At 43.0% G+C, this 18895-nt stretch overlaps 1 protein-coding gene across 1 annotated transcript in view; it reads left to right on the top strand.

Annotated features, from left to right (window-relative positions):
* The first annotated feature begins 1995 nt into the window (after positions 1-1995).
* Positions 1996-18895, top strand: part of LOC311039452 (GRAM domain-containing protein 4-like) — an 82198-nt gene continuing 65298 nt past the window's right edge. Inside the window, exons 1-3 of the mRNA XM_084049340.1 lie at positions 1996-2707; positions 10557-10740; positions 14442-14562. Coding sequence (XP_083905466.1) covers positions 2679-2707; positions 10557-10740; positions 14442-14562 — 334 coding nt within the window. The 5' untranslated portion in view covers positions 1996-2678. The remainder of the gene's footprint in view (positions 2708-10556; positions 10741-14441; positions 14563-18895) is intronic.

The raw sequence follows: 18895 nt of genomic DNA, 5'->3' as shown, positions 1-18895 counted from the left end.
GTCACTACGGTGATGTCAGGTACTCAGGTAGTGTCAGGCATATCCATATATGGAGCGGCTATGTCAGTTATGCTCAAACCTGGGACTATGATGTCAGTCCTGGACGTTTCGGTTATCTCCATATATCTAGTTCCAGGAGTGGTTCTCTGATGTCAGGGTTATGTATGTTAGGTATCTCCATGTATAGCTGTCTAGGAGAGATTCTATGATGTCAGACTTGTGGAGGTTGATTGTCTCCATCTAAGGGGATCTCCATATGGGAAGGTTGCGATCGAATGGGTCACTAAAGGTCGGGACTGAATAGGTCATTCATCCCATTATATAGCTTTTGGGCATCCTGCCATGATCCACCTTGTGGTGTTATCCATCTATGGCTAATGGCAAGTAGGCTATGCCCTGAATGTTCTTTACACTTAGAAATGTAACAAAAACAAAAAAAAATGCCACAAATTCAAGGCTGCATGGTCTGTGTAATAGATCCAAAATAAGAAATATTTTTCTTATTTTCTAACTGCTCCTTTAATGCACCACGGCCATTGAATGTGTGCTATCAACCACAATTTCTATTTACTGATGTCTTTGCCATTGAATGACATTCAGATGTCACTTTAGTCATTGTTCCTATAGAAACGCTAGCCAGTTGATCAGTGTTTAGTGACTGAAGCTCCTGACATCCGTACCCCAATAATGAACCCCATACATGGTCACTTATAGATCTGTTTCTCTGTTTTCCCATCTTGATCCAAGATCTAAGTCAACTGGACAAGCTCTGCATTTTAATACAAGTGCCACAGAGCATGATATGATGTGAATTGCTGTATCATATACAGGATCCCCAGCATTAATGTGTTAATACAGCATGGCAATCATTTTAACCACTTTATCCATTTATACGCAGCGTGTAAACATGAATCTTCTCTTCTGGGGATCCCTGGCACAAAAACCTTTACCGATGGGGGTCCAGGGCCACATACATGTCAATGTGTGGGTCAGCACAAAGTATTTTGAGAAATGTCATACAGGACACCTGTATAGAAGCATCAGCATTCATTTATTCCAGGTTTCCTTTAATTTTTCACCTGTCTCTATGTGACACTGTGCAAACCTGTCCACTAGAGGGAGCTAAACACCTAACGAACTAACAACCAGACAGGTCGCAAGGTTCTGTATGGATGTGTATTTGAACCAACCACCACCAAATTAGGCTACTTGTTAGTGCTTTACTGTTTGTATTCATGATATGTACAGTCCATTTAACAAACTGACAAAGATAACTGCAAGTTATACATCTATGGATGAATCAATAACAGCTTTAAAGGACGACTTCACCCATTTTCAACCTACCTTCACATAATTGGGCCTCACTAATGCTCATAATAACATTTTTACAATTTTGTTCTACTTAGTCTGTGTCTCAGAGGAGGGCTGTGGACAGTTCAGAAACCTGCCTACCAGTGACATCATCGTAGGCTACGGCAGTTTTTTTTCCCCCCAAACAATATTTCGTTTTTTTAATTATTTTTATTAACATGAGAATAATGGCTTCCATTATAGCAAAGCCTGCAGTTTCTATTAGCATGGATTCGCCACTGATGACGTCACTGGTAGGCAGGTTTCTGAACTGTCCACAGCCCACCAATGAGACACAGAGTGAGTAGACAGAAATGGCACCATTTTTATCATGAGCTTTAGTGAGGACCAATTATATGAATTATGGTTGAAAATGGATGAAGTGGTCCTTTAACTCAGTGGTTCTAAACCTTTTCAGGACAGGCTGTAATCCCCCCCCCAAAATAATCATATTGAACTGGGGACACCCCATTTTGTTTGACTCCGTTCCACAGATAAATATTGTGAAAATAGCAGATCTACAAGCTCACAACGCCTTGCGCTGTGAGGCGTTGTGAGCTTGTAGATCTGCTATTTTCACAATTTTTGCCTCTTTCTTATATTATTTGACAATTTGGCCAATGTTTTATAGTGTTGATCAGTGTTTAGTTTGTTGATTACTTTTGATGCAGTAATGTTCTTTTTCTTTTCTTTATTTTTTTTAGGTATTAAAAAGGTCTTAAAAGTCCATTAATTGTCACTTCACCGTCACCTGGGGACCCCTCCAAAATCATGTGGGGACCCACAGGTTGAGAACCACTGCTTTAACTGAACCGACAACAAGCAACAAACATAGATAGAAAAGTTAACTCGGCGTAACTCCAGAATATATTTTGAAGTGCACGACAGGAAGTCCTGTGTGTTCTTTGCGTTCCCAAGCGTTTTATTTTGAAGTGCACCACAGGTAGTGGTGTGTCCGGTGAGTGCTGTCTGCTCTGACAGACAGAGATCAACAGACAGACAGTGGAACAGACAAGAGAAGAGACGGTCAAACAGCACAGCGGGGGGTCAGATTCAGAACAACCGACACGACACATTCTGGACACATTCTGGACGGACCGAGGTGTAATTATGTGACTGTTGATTGTTCCCAGAAGAAGGTTTTATTAGATTTATGTAGGGGTTTATTTCAATATTTCATATTTAAAGTAATGGAGGCAGGTTTTAATAAAGGACTTGTGATGGACGTGGACGAGGAGGACGTCAGGGCACGGATCTGCTGCGATCTGACGATGATCTGAAGGAATCCAATTAAATAGAAGATCGATCAATCAATCGTCTCAGGGTTGATGAAACTGTGCTACGAGCTGCGTGCAGGGTGGGTGAGATATTATCTGACAACAACAGATTCTGATGTTATGTCATTGTGTTTTAGGAATGTTTTGATGAATGTGGATTATTATTATTATCGGATGTGTTTGTTTGATGATCAATCGGATACATCAGATGATCAGAGTGGATACGAGATCAAACGACGGCGTCGCTTGGCGACAAAATAACTGCTTCTGCAAAGCTGTCAACAGCAGAGTAAAGTAAAGTATAGGCTATACGGACAGTTTTATTGCGTTATCACCGTTATTTCACTTCCGAATATACTGTGAGTGTGTATCATTCATTGGTGGAAAAAGTATTAGTTTTTTTTTTTGCTTTATAGTAAAAGTATCAATACTGGCTGCCATGTAGAAATACTCTGTTACAAGTAAAAGTCCGGAATTCTAAATTTACTTGAGTAAAAGTACTAGCCTTCGATCAAGACTATAGATGTGTTTTATCGATTTTGATATTTTTTATATGATAGTCTTGGCTGGCACCCCCCAGTGCGTCCTGCACTTTTACCAGTAAAGCCCGTACTTCTACGAACATTTACAAAAAAAATATATAAGGTGCTTACCCGGTACCCCCAAATGTTAACTAGCGGGTTGGAGTCTTTGTGCAATGTATTAGTCCCTATTTTCCAATAGATATGTGTTTTAATCCCGTCTCTGCCTGAACGCCAGTTCACCTCCCTCGTCTACTTCATGTTTACATTGAGTGTAATACCGGCTTTCACCTGATGCGCTCCGTCACTACCGCCCGTTGAGGAATACAGGTATTCCGACAGAATCCGACAGATTCTCAGATTCTGAAAATGTGTGCAAATCATTGAATACATATATTGTTTTCAAACAACATTTTTAACTCAATTTGCTTCTCTGGGGTGTCCTTGGGGTCCCTGGGGTCCCTGGAACAACATATTTTGATGGGGTCGGTGGCCAAATACATATAACTTTGGGGGTCCTTGACATGAAAAAGTTTGAGAACCACTGGCAACATAAGATTTTCAGAAAATGTTACGATTTAGAAGACACTTGTAAAGATTTGCACAAATGTTCAAGATTTTTCAAAAAAAGTGAACAGAGTGCTGCGCTATGAGCTTGTAGATCTCCTATTCTTGAATAGCCAAAGAAATCTTAAAATGACACAGATGTGTTCCCGGTCTTAATGGATGAAATCAGGGGTCTTCAACGTTTTCAGGCCAAGGACCCCTTGGCTGAGAGCGAGATAAAGCAGGGACCCCCATTATATATTGTGTAAAATATTTATTTTTTCATAGATTTCATAGGCAGCTTCAGACTTGTTTCACAGCACTATCATGTTGGATTCATGTTAATGTGTATTTCCAGACATTTAACCATGTACTTAAACAATACTTAGTAAACCTGACCTTTCACTCTGTACTTAGTCTGCTCTTTTTCCCCCCTATACCAAACCACTTTGCCAAAAATAGCAGATCTACAAGCTACAAGCTTGTAGATATGCTATTTTTGGCTAAAGTTCTCCTCAGAATAGGGATGTTTGGGTGAAGTGGTTAATGTAAAAATCACATACAGATTTGGCGGACCCCCTGTAGTAACTCTGAGGACCCCCTAGGGGTCCCGGACCCCCTGTTGAAGACCTCTGGATTAAATTCAATAGATCAGTCAGTGGTTCTCAAACTTTTGGGGCTCAGCTGCACAGAATGTTTTCATGCATGGATGATGGCACCCCAAATTATACAGTCACCTTTCGCTATAGCACCTTATATTCATGGCATATTTTACTACTTTAACCCATTCAAACCGGGAAAGCATCTGGTGTCATTTTAGATGTTTAGCTTTATATCGTTGCTGTCGGGGCAGAAACCATAATTATAACTTTTTGAGTTTCTTTCCCCGTAGATTAACACCCCTACTTGATCATACTACAGCGTCACACAAAAGCATCAAAAGTAGCAGACTTGAGCTTGTAGATCTGCTACTTTTGATGCTTTTGAATCCTCTGAAAAGTAAGAGTTTTGGAGGTTTCCACCCGACAGAGACAATATTCATGATAGACTCCATGTTGCACTTTTCATCCTGTCATTTGTGATTAATGGTGTCATTGTTGCCAGCTCACTGGTCAGCTGGGTCACTGGTCAGCTGGGTCACTGGTCAGTTGGGTCACTGGTAAGCTGGGTCACTGGTCAGCTGGGTCACTGGTGGTCAGCTGGGTCACTGGTCAGCTGACCCAGCCCTAACTTGTACTTTATGAAGGTGTGTTTGTTTAGCTGTCACCAAGACAAAAAATAGAAAGAAAAAAAGACATGCCATCTCCGGTTTTTGCATCCCGTATCTGTGTGGAGTAGGTGGCCGCCTTTTTTAAGAGACCGGAAGCAGGTTGTGATTATGGGGGGTCCTTGAAGGGGGTTCCAGGGGGTCCCCAGCAAAATGAGCGAATATATCATCAAATTGTGTGTAAACCACTTTAACCCTAATACAGGTTGATGTGTATAATAATATTTATTATACAAATAATACAAATATTTTCAGATGGGGGGGAAGGGAGGTCTGTGGCCAAATGCATACTGATTTTGGGGTCCTTGACATGAAAATGTTTGAGAACCAGTGCAGTAGAATGACCCCAGTGACCCTTAACCGGACGGAAAGCACCCTGCTATCCACGGAGGGCTGTGATTGGCTAGCGCAGGGTGTGTGACCACTTTGGCCGGGAGTAACCTCTATGCCAGTATGGCTCATTAGAGGATTAAAACAACAGACCGCCCCCATCAACACCACCACCACAGGCCATACACACACACACACACACACACACACACACACACACACACACACACACGCTTGCCCTCAGTACATACACGCCTGTGCTCACCCACACACACTCTCACTGGTTGTCCATTCGTGCGCGCACACACAGGTTTTCTAAGAACACTGGGTCTTAAATGATGCATGCTTCAGTAAACAAGGTGTGTGTGTGTGTGTGTGTGTGTGTGTGTGTGTGTGTGTGTGTGTGTGTGTGTGTGTGTGTGTGTGTGTGTGTGTGTGTGTGTGTGTGTGTGTGTGTGTGTGTGTGTGTGTGTGTGTGTGTGTGTGTGTGTGGTGTCAGTCATTACACTTGCATTACTTCTCTTGTCTCACTTTCTGTCAACTTGGCTTTTTTAATGAGGTGTGATTAAGGTTGTATGTGTGTGTGAGAGATCAAGGGCCGGGATACAACTTTAATATTATATATGGTGAAATGGAGAAAACTGAATTAAATGTGCTCATCCGGACTGGTACTTAAATGTGAGGGCTCTCTTAGGTTGATGTTTTGCTTGTCTTCATTTTGTTTTGTTTTCCCACGCTTTGTTTTGATGTCTCATTTCCTATTTGATTGATTAGCTCATGTTGTGTGTAGGGCTGTCACGATTACGAATTTAAGTTGACGATTAATTTTCACTCAAATAATTGCGATTTAACGATTGAATTGTTTGTTTGGCATTGAACATAGGAACGTAATTAATGAATAATGTAATTTCTGTTTGCCATTTAGGCTTCGTAATCAAAAATTGCACAGGGCAGATATGACGAATAACTTAAATATACAAAGAAATTATTGGCGTATTAAATCATTTTATGCATGTATAAATGGCAGAAACTTCTTTTGTTCACACATTTGAAAATGTGTGAACATTTTTCAACATGAAAACGATAATTTTTAGGCAAAGAAAATTACGATTATCTCAAATAATTGCGGTTAGACTATTATGTAATAATTGTGACAGGCCTAGTTGTGTGTCTCCTCATTATCTTTGGTGTATGTGAGGCGTGTGTGTCGGGCAGCCAGTCAGTCAGTTGTACATGAAGGCTCCACGGTCTAGCCCAGTGAGGACGGGCGACCGTGCCTTTGCTGTGTTGGCACCGAAGTTGTGGAACAAACTCCCTTAGAGGATCAGAGCTGCCCCCCACCCTAGGGACTTCTAAAACCATGCTTACTAAGACCCACCTTTTCAATGTAGATGACTCCTAGGTTCACTTGTCGTGGGGATGTTTTTTGGCCAACCAAAACACTTTGACTTTGAGAGCTGACATTACACTGTACAATGTAAGTCAATGTAAGTCCATTTCTAATCAATGGAGCAATTATTTTTGATTTCTTGCCCACCTTTGGAGTTACATCATGGCAAGGTAACTACACAACCCAAACCTCTACCAAAGTGGTCTTGCTCTTTAAGTACAGCATTTCGGTGTAAACGAGCTCAGTACATCAGGCCCAGAGTGTTTCTGCAGGTAAACTGGGGCTAGTTGCTTGCCAACCGTGGCCTGTTGGTCTTTGAACTCATTGAAAAGGTTGGGATCTGTGTCAGACAAAGTGTTCAGCACGGTCTGATGTGTTTGCCAGACACACCACTGGCAGCGGTGGCACGCTGGCACTGCCAGCTAGTCGCTGTATCTACTGGCTCACCTTTTTCTTTCACTGTAAATTCAACATATCGTCGGTGTCGGGGCAGAAACCTCTTAACTCCATATTCTAACTTTTGGGGCACAGCTAAATGATATCAATAATTTGGAGGTGTTGCTGCCATCTCACGTATCTCAGAAACAAGACAGAAAGTTGACCACTGGTTACATTTTGTAGACAGGGCTCCTCTTTGCACTGCTCTGTCACATGACGTGTTCTGTGGCTCCGATTACACTGTGTGTGTGTGTGTGTGTGTGTGTGTGTGTGTGTGTGTGTGTGTGTGTGTGTGTGTGTGTGTGTGTGTTTTGTGTGTGTTTTGTCTCACAAGGGGGAAAAGGGTCATTTTCAAGGTTTTACAGGGCTCCAAGCGGTTTATGCATGGACACTGGACCACATGCCTGTGTCCACATGCACAAGCAAGTGTCTTGTCTGTCTGTCTGCCTTTCAGTCTTGGCACCCTGTGTTCACACAACCTCGTTCCCAGCCTCACTCATCTGCGAAGAGAAGAGCCGCCTGGTCACCACCTAAAGCAGAGAGTGTCTATAGACGAATCCACAATCCTGTAGCTGCCTGTAGGCGGCCATTGCTGCGGTGTCGCGGTGTAGGAGCGTTGACACCGCAGCTATGGCTGCCTACAGGCAGCACGTCTGTGGATTCGTCTATAGGGGCGAGACTTCCGTCGTACATATTTCCCCCGGATTCATCCACCAATCACAACACTCGTTTCATTCACGGAGAATGTAAACAGATTTGTAAAGCGTCCACGTCATTTCCTTGGGCGGTACTTCTGCCAAATTCTGGTATTTCCGTTTAGACCAGAGGTCTTCAACAGGGGGTCCGGGGCCCCTAGGGGGACCTCAGAGTTACTACAGGGGGTCCGCCAAATCTGTATGTGATTTTTACATGAACCACTTCACCCAAACATCCCTATTCTGAGGAGAACTTTAGCCAAAAATAGCAGATCTACAAGCACACAACGCCTCGCGCTGCGAGGCGTTGTGCGCTTGTAGATCTGCTATTTTTGGCAAAGTGGTTTGGTATAGGGGGAAAAAAGAGCATACTAAGTACAGAGTGAAAGGTCAGGTTTACTAAGCATTGTTTAAGTGGTTAAATGTCTGGAAATACACATTATCATGAATCCAACATGATAGTGCTGTGAAACAAGTCTATGAAGCTGCCTATGAAATCTATGAAAAAATACATATTTTACACAATATATAATGGGGGTCCCTGCTTTATCTCGCTCTCAGCCAAGGGGGTCCTTGGCCTGAAAACGTTGAAGACCCCTGCACTAAACCTTTTAGGTCTCGCCCAGCGTGGCGTTCACATGACTAGGGCTGTCACGGTTACACATTTAAGTTGACGATTGATTGTCACTCAAATAATTGCCATTAACGTTTGATTGTGTGTTTGTGTGTGAAACATTTTCAACGTGGAAACAATTATGACCATTATGCAAAAATAACTGGGATTATCTCAAATAATTGCGATTAGACGATTATGTAATAATTGTGACAGGCCTAATACATGACTTATGAATTATGAAATGATAACTGGCTTGGATGGACCCGACTTGTCATCTGGAGCACTGCACTCAATGTGTGTGTGTGTGTGTGTGTGTGTGTGTGTGTGTGTGTGTGTGTGTGTGTGTGTGTGTGTGTGTGTGTGTGTGTGTGTGTGTGTGTGTGTGTGTGTGTGTGTGTGTGTGTGTGTGTGTGTGTGTTTGTTTTATTATCCTCTCCATAAGGAGTGGCATCATTTTCATGGTTTCTCTGCACTCCTCCGTCCGTCCATCCGTCTGTCCACATTATTAAAAAATATGTATATTATAATGTTTTCAAATGTAGTACAAAATACAGAACATAGCCTACTAGGTCTGCTATGTCTTTGTTGCTGCCATTTATGGCAGTTTGAAAGTATAAAATAGGCCTTAAAGTGATTAAAACACTTCCCAGATGGTGTCTAGTATAATGTCACCATATTGATATCATTTTCATTTTTCACTCATTTCTTTTCATTTCATTTCAAACCTTTATTTATTCTCGAAAGACATTGAGGTTGTCCTCATTTGCAGTGTCGTCGAGATACATCACAGTACAATTTCATTTTCACATCAATATTCACATCAAAAACAAGACAGAATAGAAACAAAATAAACAATATTTCCCTATCGTGTGATACAACATATTTTACAAGCAATTGCAGACACTTGTGGGTAGGCCTGCAATCAAGGTTTTAAGTTGTCCGTATGTTATGGGACAACAGATCTTAAATTTAAGCTGTAGGTCATTCCAGGTGGTTGGGGCACTAAAACAAAAGGCTGTTTTCCCCAGTTCAGTCTTTACTTTGGGGACCTTTAGCGTGAACCAACCACTGGAGCGTGTCCTGTGTGTTATAGGGTTCCAATCTTGCAGGGATTTAATATACAGTGTTAAAGTCCCATCAATTGCCTTTAAAAATGAATAGGTACCAGTGTTTGCTTCGCCTGTCGGTCAAAGAAGGCCAACCCACTCTATCATACAGGATGCAGTGATGAGTCTTATAATGTTCACCAGATATAAAACGCAGAGCAGAATGATAAACTGTATCCAAGCAAGGACTTGAGGACAGAAGGAGCAGCATTTCCATAAATGACATCTCCATATCATGTCAGATGATCAGGCCTAGTATCAGGCCTAGTATGAGTAAGTGTTTTGACTAACAACGTGTGTGTGCGTGCACGTTAGTGTGTGTGCGTGCGTGCGCGTGAGTGTGTGTGTGTGTGTGTGTGTGTGTGTGTGTGTGTGTTTGTGTGCGTGCGTGAAACTATACTTGTGAGGACCAAATGCCCCCACTAAAATGCCCCCACTAGTAGAATATGAGAAATAGACGTTTAAGTTGTGAGGACTGTTTTCCTGGTCCTCACAAGAGAAAATTGTTATTTTGTGGTTAAAACTGGTTTTGTTTTAGATCGGTTTACATTAGTAAAAGATTCAGGTTAGGGTTTAGGATTAGATATTTAGAAGTTTTAGGTTTATTGATTAGAGATATTTGAGTTTTGCCTGATTTACACTTTACTTTACTGGTGTCGTGCACCGAAAAATTGGCCATCTAGCTTGTATAGATCTGTTTTTCGGCTTTCTGCTTTAAAAATGCCCCCCAAAAAAGACATTCATAAAGTCACCGTAGTTGATGTCCTCACATGTATAGTAATACAAATGTGTGTGTATGCCAGTGTTAATTTTGACAGCAAATTCTGATTTTGTCTTCGCCTTTTGAATCATTTGGTTTAGTCGACTAAATATCAAAATAGTTTGCCCAGTTGCCCAGGGGCATGGCAGTGACCATGTATCTATATGTGTGTGTGTGTGTGTGTGTGTGTGTGTGTGTGTGTGTGTGTGTGTGTGTGTGTGTGTGTGTGTGTGTGTGTGTGTGTGTGTGTGTGCTTGCAGGGTTGTGGTCAGCCATGTTAAGGTCCAGCCCAGGGGCGTGGCAGTGACCATGCGGAAACGCATCCAGGACAAGATCCGCTTCCGGGGCAGCGGCAGGTCCAGGGACGACTTCCCCTCCACGGACAGCCTGGCCGACACGCCCACGCCACCAGGCTCCGACAGCGAATGTAACGATGACTACCAGGTAAAGAGACAAGAACTATATTTCACTTTCAAACAGGTTGGGGGTCATTTTTACGTCTACTCAGGCTTTTGTGTTTCACCCCAGACAGTTTTTAAGTTGCTTGATTGAGTTTTCTTTTTTTATATGAAGTTTTATCAGACACGCCCCTTTCCTACACAAACCCATTGTAACTTCAAACTCCTTTTTAACCATGTTAGATTTATTGAAAGCATTCATTGTTTTTTCAATTCGTTTTTTTAATTTATTTTGTATAATTGTTTTTAATGAAAAAAAAAAAAAAAACATCCCCCTCACATAATAGAAGGACAATATCAGTCACCAAAACCAAGGATGGGTGTTTTCGATGAATCTATCATGTTTTTCTTTTTATAGATATTTTTGGGGTATTTTCTGCCTTTTATTTTTTATTGATGGTATACAGTAGAGAAAGACCGGAAAGAAGCTGAGAGAGCCAGGGAGTGACACACAGTAAAGGTCATCGGGCTCGGGAATCAAACCTGTTATTTGCTGGCAGGCTGCATTAGAGCACACAATATTATGTGGTGTGCGCCTTAACCGCTAGGCCAGCGGCGCCACATGAATCCATCATGGTTAAAATAGAGTTTGAAGTTACAATGGGTTTGTATAGGAAAGGGGTGTGTCTGATTAAATTCATATAAAATATCTAGATACTGAATCAAGCAACTTAAAAACTGTCTGGGGTGAAACACAAAAGCCTGAGTACATGTTAAAATGACTTATTATCTTATCAACTGGGTTAACACTTATTTTAACACAAAAACATCACTTACCCTACCTTTATAAAGACTTGATATAGACCTTTGTACCAGCGGCCATGTTGACATGAACCAGGTGTGTAAACACAATGCTGCTAATTAAGGCAGGGTTCCATTCAGGTGAAACACGGTCAGGGTGCGGCTATTGTTCATGTTGGCTCAGCGGAAACACTGAGCTACACTAAATGGAACAGAGACTTCATTAGTATCATTGCAAATCCAATCCAAGAAAAGATAATTCATTATGTGTGAGCCAGTTGTGGGTGTCTGTACGACTTCATGGGCCTGGAAGTTCCTCATGTTAGGGGCAAAAAAGCCACATGGCCTTTGGTGTTGTCAATTTCTTGAGGGCACAAAGGCCAAATGCCAGGGCAGGAAGGCCATTATATTGATTATGCCACATAATGATTGTTTGATCATACACGCTGGCACATTTAACACTGTGTAATCTTTGCCTATTGTGTTTTGTTGTATGAGCTGTTGTGAAGTGTACAGAGATCCCTTGGGGTGATGTTGAACCATAAATACAAAAATAACTGAACTGAAAAACTGAAGTGGATTGCTGTGTCCACAACCTTAACCACAAGCACAGTGGTGAGCCATATCGTTGGGATCGCATTCAGAGCGATTTGATGAACAATACAGACAGACAGCCATGGTGCAAGATGGATAGGCTCTATGCACAGCAGCCATATTGGACAGAAATTGGGCCCCTTCCTTGCTTCCTTCACAGGTGTTACCAATGACACTAATGAAGGCTCTATTCCATTTAGTGTAGCACAGTGGTTCTCAAACTTTTTAATTTCAAGGACTCCCATAACTCTGAGAGTGTACAAATGGAACCAAATGGACCCGGGAGGGTCCATTTGGTTCCATTTGTACACTCTCAGAGTTACACCCTCTCAAGGAACCATGAGGGTCCCTGGACCACACTTTGAGACCCACTAGTATTTCTAGTGAGCCAACATGCACAATATCAGCACCCTGACTCTGTTTGACCAGAATGGAACAGAGCCTTCATTAGTATCATTGGTAACACCTGTGAAGGAAGTCAGAAGAGGCCCAATTTTTCTCCAAAATGGCTGCTGTGCATAGAGCCTATTGCACCATGATTACAGAACATTACTGTCCATCAACACGGATGCTCAGTGCTCACCTCATTATAGTTATAGGTATCATTGTTGCTGTGGGAGTGCTGAGCGGGAGGAGTAGGATGAGGGCTCTACGTCCTCTCGGTGGGGGCTCCTCACTGGCAGGTGAGCCAGTGGGATACAACAGCAGTGACAACACACAGCAATGTGTGTGGGGGAGGACATCATTGGCAAAACGACCAAATTGGGGAGAAACGAATAGCCGTGGACGTCCCTTCACATCCTGTTTATATTTTGGCGTGTCCTGTTGAAACCAACCCTCTTGGCCTGATGATCTGATTGGCCGGCAAAACCTGTGCTGTCCCGTCCAGTGGGCTGAGGCTCCGCCCCCCTGCTGCAGTGATGCCTTCATGGTGCATGGAAGTGCACACACTAGTGCATGTGTGTACTGTTGTTACTGTGTACACACTGTGTGAGTTCAGTGGTACACTGAGGATGTTAGAGTGTGTGTGTGTGTGTGTGTGTGTGTGTGTGTGTGTGTGTGTGTGTGTGCTTCTGTTATCCGTCCACTTCATCCCAGTGATGGTAACCTCTGATGGTACTGTGTACTGCGTCTGTCGTTTATGATCGGCGGCTTGAGCCGTACATGGTTACTGGCTGCTGAGAACCGTGTGTGTGTGTGTGTGTGTGTGTGTGTGTGTGTGTGTGTGTGTGTGTGTGCGCGCCACATGACCCCACAAGTATAGTAGAATTGAGAGATAAACGTTGTGTGAGGACCGTTTTAACCTGGTCTTCACCAGATAAATGGTGGTTTTTATGGTTAATTTTTTTTTTTAATGATAGGTTTCCAATTAGAAAAAAAGACTCAGGTTGGGGTTTAGGGTTAGGATGAGGTATTTTAGAGGTTAGGTTTAGGGGTTGGAGTTTTCACTTTTTTTTATACTTGCGTTGTGCCGATCGAAAACAGCCGATCTACAAGCTCACAACCCGCCGGCGCTGAGCTTGTAGATCGGCTATTTTTCGGCTATCGTTCGGCTATTTTCAATGCCGTCCGAAAATGTTGAGGTCCTCATGAGTATAGTAATACAAACTGTGTGTGCGCGCGCGTGTTTGCACGGCAGGACTCTCTTAAAGGGGCACCCCTTCACTGTTAGTAGAGAGGTGATGCTCAACCCTGCAGTACACACATAGATAGACACACACACACACGCGCGCACACACAGCAGTGTGCTGACTCTCTCTCTGTCTCCTCTCCTCTCGTTCTCTTCTCTTCTCTCGGGCGGTTCTTCCTCTCCATCGTCGCATCGTGCGGACTGACTCGTCTCGGCTCGGTGCTGCCGCTAAACCTCAGCGATAACACATGTCCGCGGTGTGTGAGTATGTGTGAGTGTATGTGCGTTGCTGTGTGCGTAGCCAGACTGTAGCACCGGAGGCAGGGGGGGAGGGTTTGGGTTTGGGGGGGGGGAGGGGAGGAGGAGGAGGGGGGGAGCAGGAGGATTTTCCTGTCTTTTCTTCTTCTTCTTTGTCGGCTGCTCTCTCTCTCCTTTTTTTTTTTTTTGCATCCTCATCCCTTTTTTCCTCGGACTGCCCGGAAGACGCTAGCGTGAGTCATGGCGTCATGCTAGTGTGTGTGTGTGTGCGTGTGTGTGTGTGTGCGTGTGTGTGTGTGTGCGCGTGTGCGCGTGTGACTGCGTGTTTCCGTGGGTGTGTACTGATACTGTATATGAATATTTGCAATTGTTATGTTTTGTGTTTTTTATTTGTAATTTGACACACACACTAATGTGTGTGTGTGTGTGTGTGTGTGTGTGTGTGTGTGTGTGTGTGTGTGTAGGCGGGCTCGGTGTCTCCCATCATGGCCGCCGCCATCCAGGACTTCCAGAGGGCGGAGTCGGAGCGGCTCAATGAGGTCAAGGGTCACCTGGAAATTGCCTTACTGGAGAAACACTTCCTACGTGAGTAAATGTTTAAACACACACACACACACACGCACGTCGCACGCACACACACACACACACACACACACACACACACACACACACACACACACACACACACACACACACACACACACACACACACACACACACACACACACACACACACACACACACACACACACACACACACACACACATACATGCACATGCACACACGGCGCACGAACGCCTACTCACTAGGTCACCTTCACTTCATTCAGGTATTTCCTAGACTTTGAGCAGACTGGACCTGTTGGTTTCATTTAACCCATTAACCCAGGGTTCTTCAACGTTTTCAGGCCAAGGACCCCCTAGCTGAGAGAGAGATGAAGCAGGGACCCCCTCAATATCGGATAAAATTGTGTTTCAGATTCAACATTTTTCCCTCTACACCTAAGCCTCTTTGCCAAAAATAGCAGATCTACAAGCTCACAACCCCTCGCAGCGGGAGGCGTTGTGAGATTGTAGATCTGCTATTTTGGCCTAAGTTCTCCTTAGAAAAGGGATACTAGGGTTCAAGTGGTTAATGTAAAATAAAAAATCCTATCACACTAATATTTGGCGGACCCCTGTAGTAACTCTGAGGACCCCCTAGGGGTCCCGGACCCCCTGTTGAAGACCCCTGCATTAACCCATTCAATCCGGGAACGCATCTGTGTCATTTTAGATTTCTTTGGCTATTCAAAAATAGCAGATCTACAAGCTCATAGCACAACGAGTCAGGATCTAGAAGACGTGTAGAATCCCCAGAAGCAATGATTTGAGTTAAAAATGATTGCTTTAAAAAAAGAAGAAGATTTGCACACATTTAAAAAGAAATAGCAGATCTGCAAGCTCATTGCGCGGCAGAGTGCCGCACTATGAGCTTGTAGATCTGCTATTTTTGGATTGCCAAAGAAATCTAAAAAATGACACAGATGCGTCTGAATGGGTTGAAAGACCTGAGGCCGATTCTACACATACCTTCTGAATCAGTGGTTCAAGATTCTTCAAAAATAGCAGATGTACAAGCTTGGTTGATTGGTTGATCTATTGCAGGGGTCTTCAACAGGGGGTCCTCAGAGTTACTACAGGGGGTCCGCCAAATCTTTGTGTGATATGATTTTCTTTTTTACCTTAACCACTTGAACCCTAGCATCCCTTTTCTGAGGAGAACTTTAGCCAAAAATAGCAGATCTACAAGCTCACAACGCCTCGCGCCGCGAGGCGTTGTGAGCTTGTAGATCGGCTATTTTTGGCAAAGAGATATAGGTGTAGACGGAAAAAAGAGCTGACCAAGTAAACAAAAAAAGTTGACTCTTAAACACAATTTTATACAATATTGAGGGGGTCCCTGCTTCATCTCTCTCTCAGCTAGGGGGTCCTTGGCCTGAAAACGTTGAAGACCCCTGATCTATTGGATACTTTATTAACAGTTTTCTAGTAAAAGTATGTTTACAGACAGACAGTTGGGGTAATTTATTTTGGCAAGCTAGACGACTTGTCTAGGTCCAGTTGCAAATTGCAGAAGGAGGGTCTCACTGTTTGATGGCTGTTGGCAGGGCGGTCCACATTTTGTTGGCATCGTAGTAGATTGAATTAATCCCCGTGTTTGTGCTGAATCTGGGGGAATGAGATCAGTGGTGTATCAGATCTTAAAAGGATCCCTGGCTAAAAAGCCAAATATGCCTTAATACATTATATAATTGTCCTCTATAACTAAAATATAACATTTCAAACACCTTAGATATTTTATTTATTTTAGAAACAGTTCATCTTTTACTCAAGAGGGACAATGCCCGTCGCAAGTTGATGATGTCATTTGTCCATGTGTGGTCCAGCCCTATGGAATGTATGGAATGCATGTGCAAAAAAAAGATACTTACAATATTGATTTGATGCTCATATTAACATTAGGAAGTATTACATTGTTTTTTATTTTCACATGCATTCCATAAATTCCATAGGGCTAGACCACACATGGACAGATGACATCATCAACCCGCGACGGGCAGTGTCCCGCTTGAGTAAAAGATTAACTATTTTGGTGTTTTTAATTTTACTTTATTGTTATAGAGGACAAGTATAATGTATTAAGGCATATTTGGCTTATTAGCCAGGGATCCTTTTAGAAATAACAGAAGGAATAGAGTGTGATTATAAAACCAAGGTGAATGAAACTTTGACTGCACACACTGTACGCTTCATTGTGACGTTACTCTTCCTATAAATGTATCTTACTGCGCTGCTTATGCCTCGTAACTGCCCTGCCTCTCCATCTGTAACTTAAACTGCTGTGCTGTCTCTGGCGCCTGAATTCCCCCCCTGTGGGATCAATAACGGCGTCTGTCTATCTAGTTTATCTGTTACAAATGTGTCTGTAGAAAGGCCACAGCATGTAGAAGTCACAGTAATAGTTTCTCCGTCCCTTTGGCCTCTGTGGCTCCGTTGAATCAATGGATATGATGACTCATGACAACGCAGTGATTCAGCACCATGGACAGTGACATACGATGGCTACGTTATGCCAATAGGCTCTCACACTCTCTCTTTTTCCCGGTGTTTCGCCCAGGTGGACGTGGTTTTGAGGTACGGTTTAGGCATAGTTTCTGTTAGATTAGGGTTAAGGTTAGGGTTAAGCATAGTATTTATGAGGTTAGGGTTAGGCATAGTGTTTGTGAGGTTAATGTTAGGGTTAGGCATAGTGTTTGTGAGGTTAGGGTTAGGCATAGTATTTATGAGGTTAATGTTAGGGTTAGGCATAGTGTTTGTGAGGTTAGGGTTAGGCGTAGTATTTATGAGGTTACGGTTAGGGTTAGGCATAGTATTTATGAGGTTAAGGTTAGTTTTAGGCATAGTTTTTGTGAAGTTAAAGGTTAGGGTTTAGGCGCCACCTGGGCACCGCACCAAAGGAAGAGGGAGTCCCAATAGGCTCTATGCACAGCAGCAATATTGGAAAGAAATGTTGACCTCTTCCATACTTCATTCTCAGGTGTTACCAATGATTCTACTGAAGGCTCTGTTCCATTTAGTGTCGCACAGTTGTTCTTACACTCTCAGAGTGAGTGACCCGTAAGGGGCCATTTGAAACCCCCTCAAGGAGTGTTTCCAGTGAGCCAACATTCAAAATATCAGCACCCTGTTTGGCCAGAATGGAACAGAGCCTTCATTAGTATCATTGTTAAGAAGACCTGTGAAGGAATAAGGAAGGGGCCCAACTACTCTACGATATGAATGGTGTGCATAGAGCAGTGGTTCTCAAACTTTTTCATGTCAAGGACCCCCAAATTGACACTTATTAGCCTGCGGACCCCCATTTCAAAAGATATGCCTCAGGGACCCTCATAAGAGAAGATTTTGTACGGCTCTAGCAGTGATTCTTAACCATTTTAATTTCAAGGACCCCCAGTTTGACATGCATTAGGGCTACAGACCCCAATTTAATGGGTCCATTTGGTTCCATTTGTACACTCTCAGAGTTACAGAGTAAAGACCCATAAGGGTCCATTTGGTTCCTATCCATCATTTAGCTTGGGACCCCCTGGAACCCCCTCAAGTACCCCTGGGGGTCCCCGGACCCCACTTTGAGAACCAATGGCATAGAGCCTATTATCACTTCGGGCTTGTGCAGATTTTGTGTGTGCTTAGCCCAGTGTTGTGTTATTGGCGCTAAAATGTAGTAATTGTGTACATGTAGTGCGCAATGAAGGTGTTGAGTAATGGGTATGATTGACGCAAGTTGAGCATTTTGGTATATTTGCAGAAGGGTAGTTGGTGATGGAAATGAGATTTGTTGTTGTTAGATTACATGGTTTATTGTCATGTTGTTGGCTAACAGAGAACAGTATAAGTGCATTGGGCAGCAGTCTGTAGCACGTAGCAGCATAAAAGCGGTGGTAAAAAGATAAATGTTTGTAGCAACATTTATACAAATATAAAAAAAGAAAGGCACAATAGTAGTAAAATGAAATGACAGAGTATATGGCAGGACGTAGTCTGAACAGTGAAGTAGTCCGCAGCAGTAATTAGGAGCAATTTTGTGTTGCATCAGGAGGACAATCAATTCAAAGGCAATGACAAAGATATGTTGCAGAATGAAGGTCATTTTTCACCATGCAGCCAGGTAGTAGCAGCAACAGAAAAGTGTGTAAGGTAGGCAAAGCACAATACTGGCCAACAGCAACAATAACAAAAATAATGGAAAGACGCCTCAAGTGTTTCTATAGCAGCAGAGACAAAGCTGTGAGGGGGGGGGGCAACGTCAGCAAGGGCATGCGGTCGCAGCGGGTTCCAAGCATCCAATCAAATGGGTTCAGATCTGAGCCAAGTC

This window comes from Gymnoscopelus microlampas (genome assembly GCF_963454915.1).
Source record: "Gymnoscopelus microlampas genome assembly, chromosome: 23".
Classification (NCBI taxonomy): Eukaryota; Metazoa; Chordata; class Actinopteri; order Myctophiformes; family Myctophidae; genus Gymnoscopelus; species Gymnoscopelus microlampas.
Note: the sequence above shows the minus strand (reverse complement) of the source record. Positions and strands in the feature narration are given on the sequence as shown.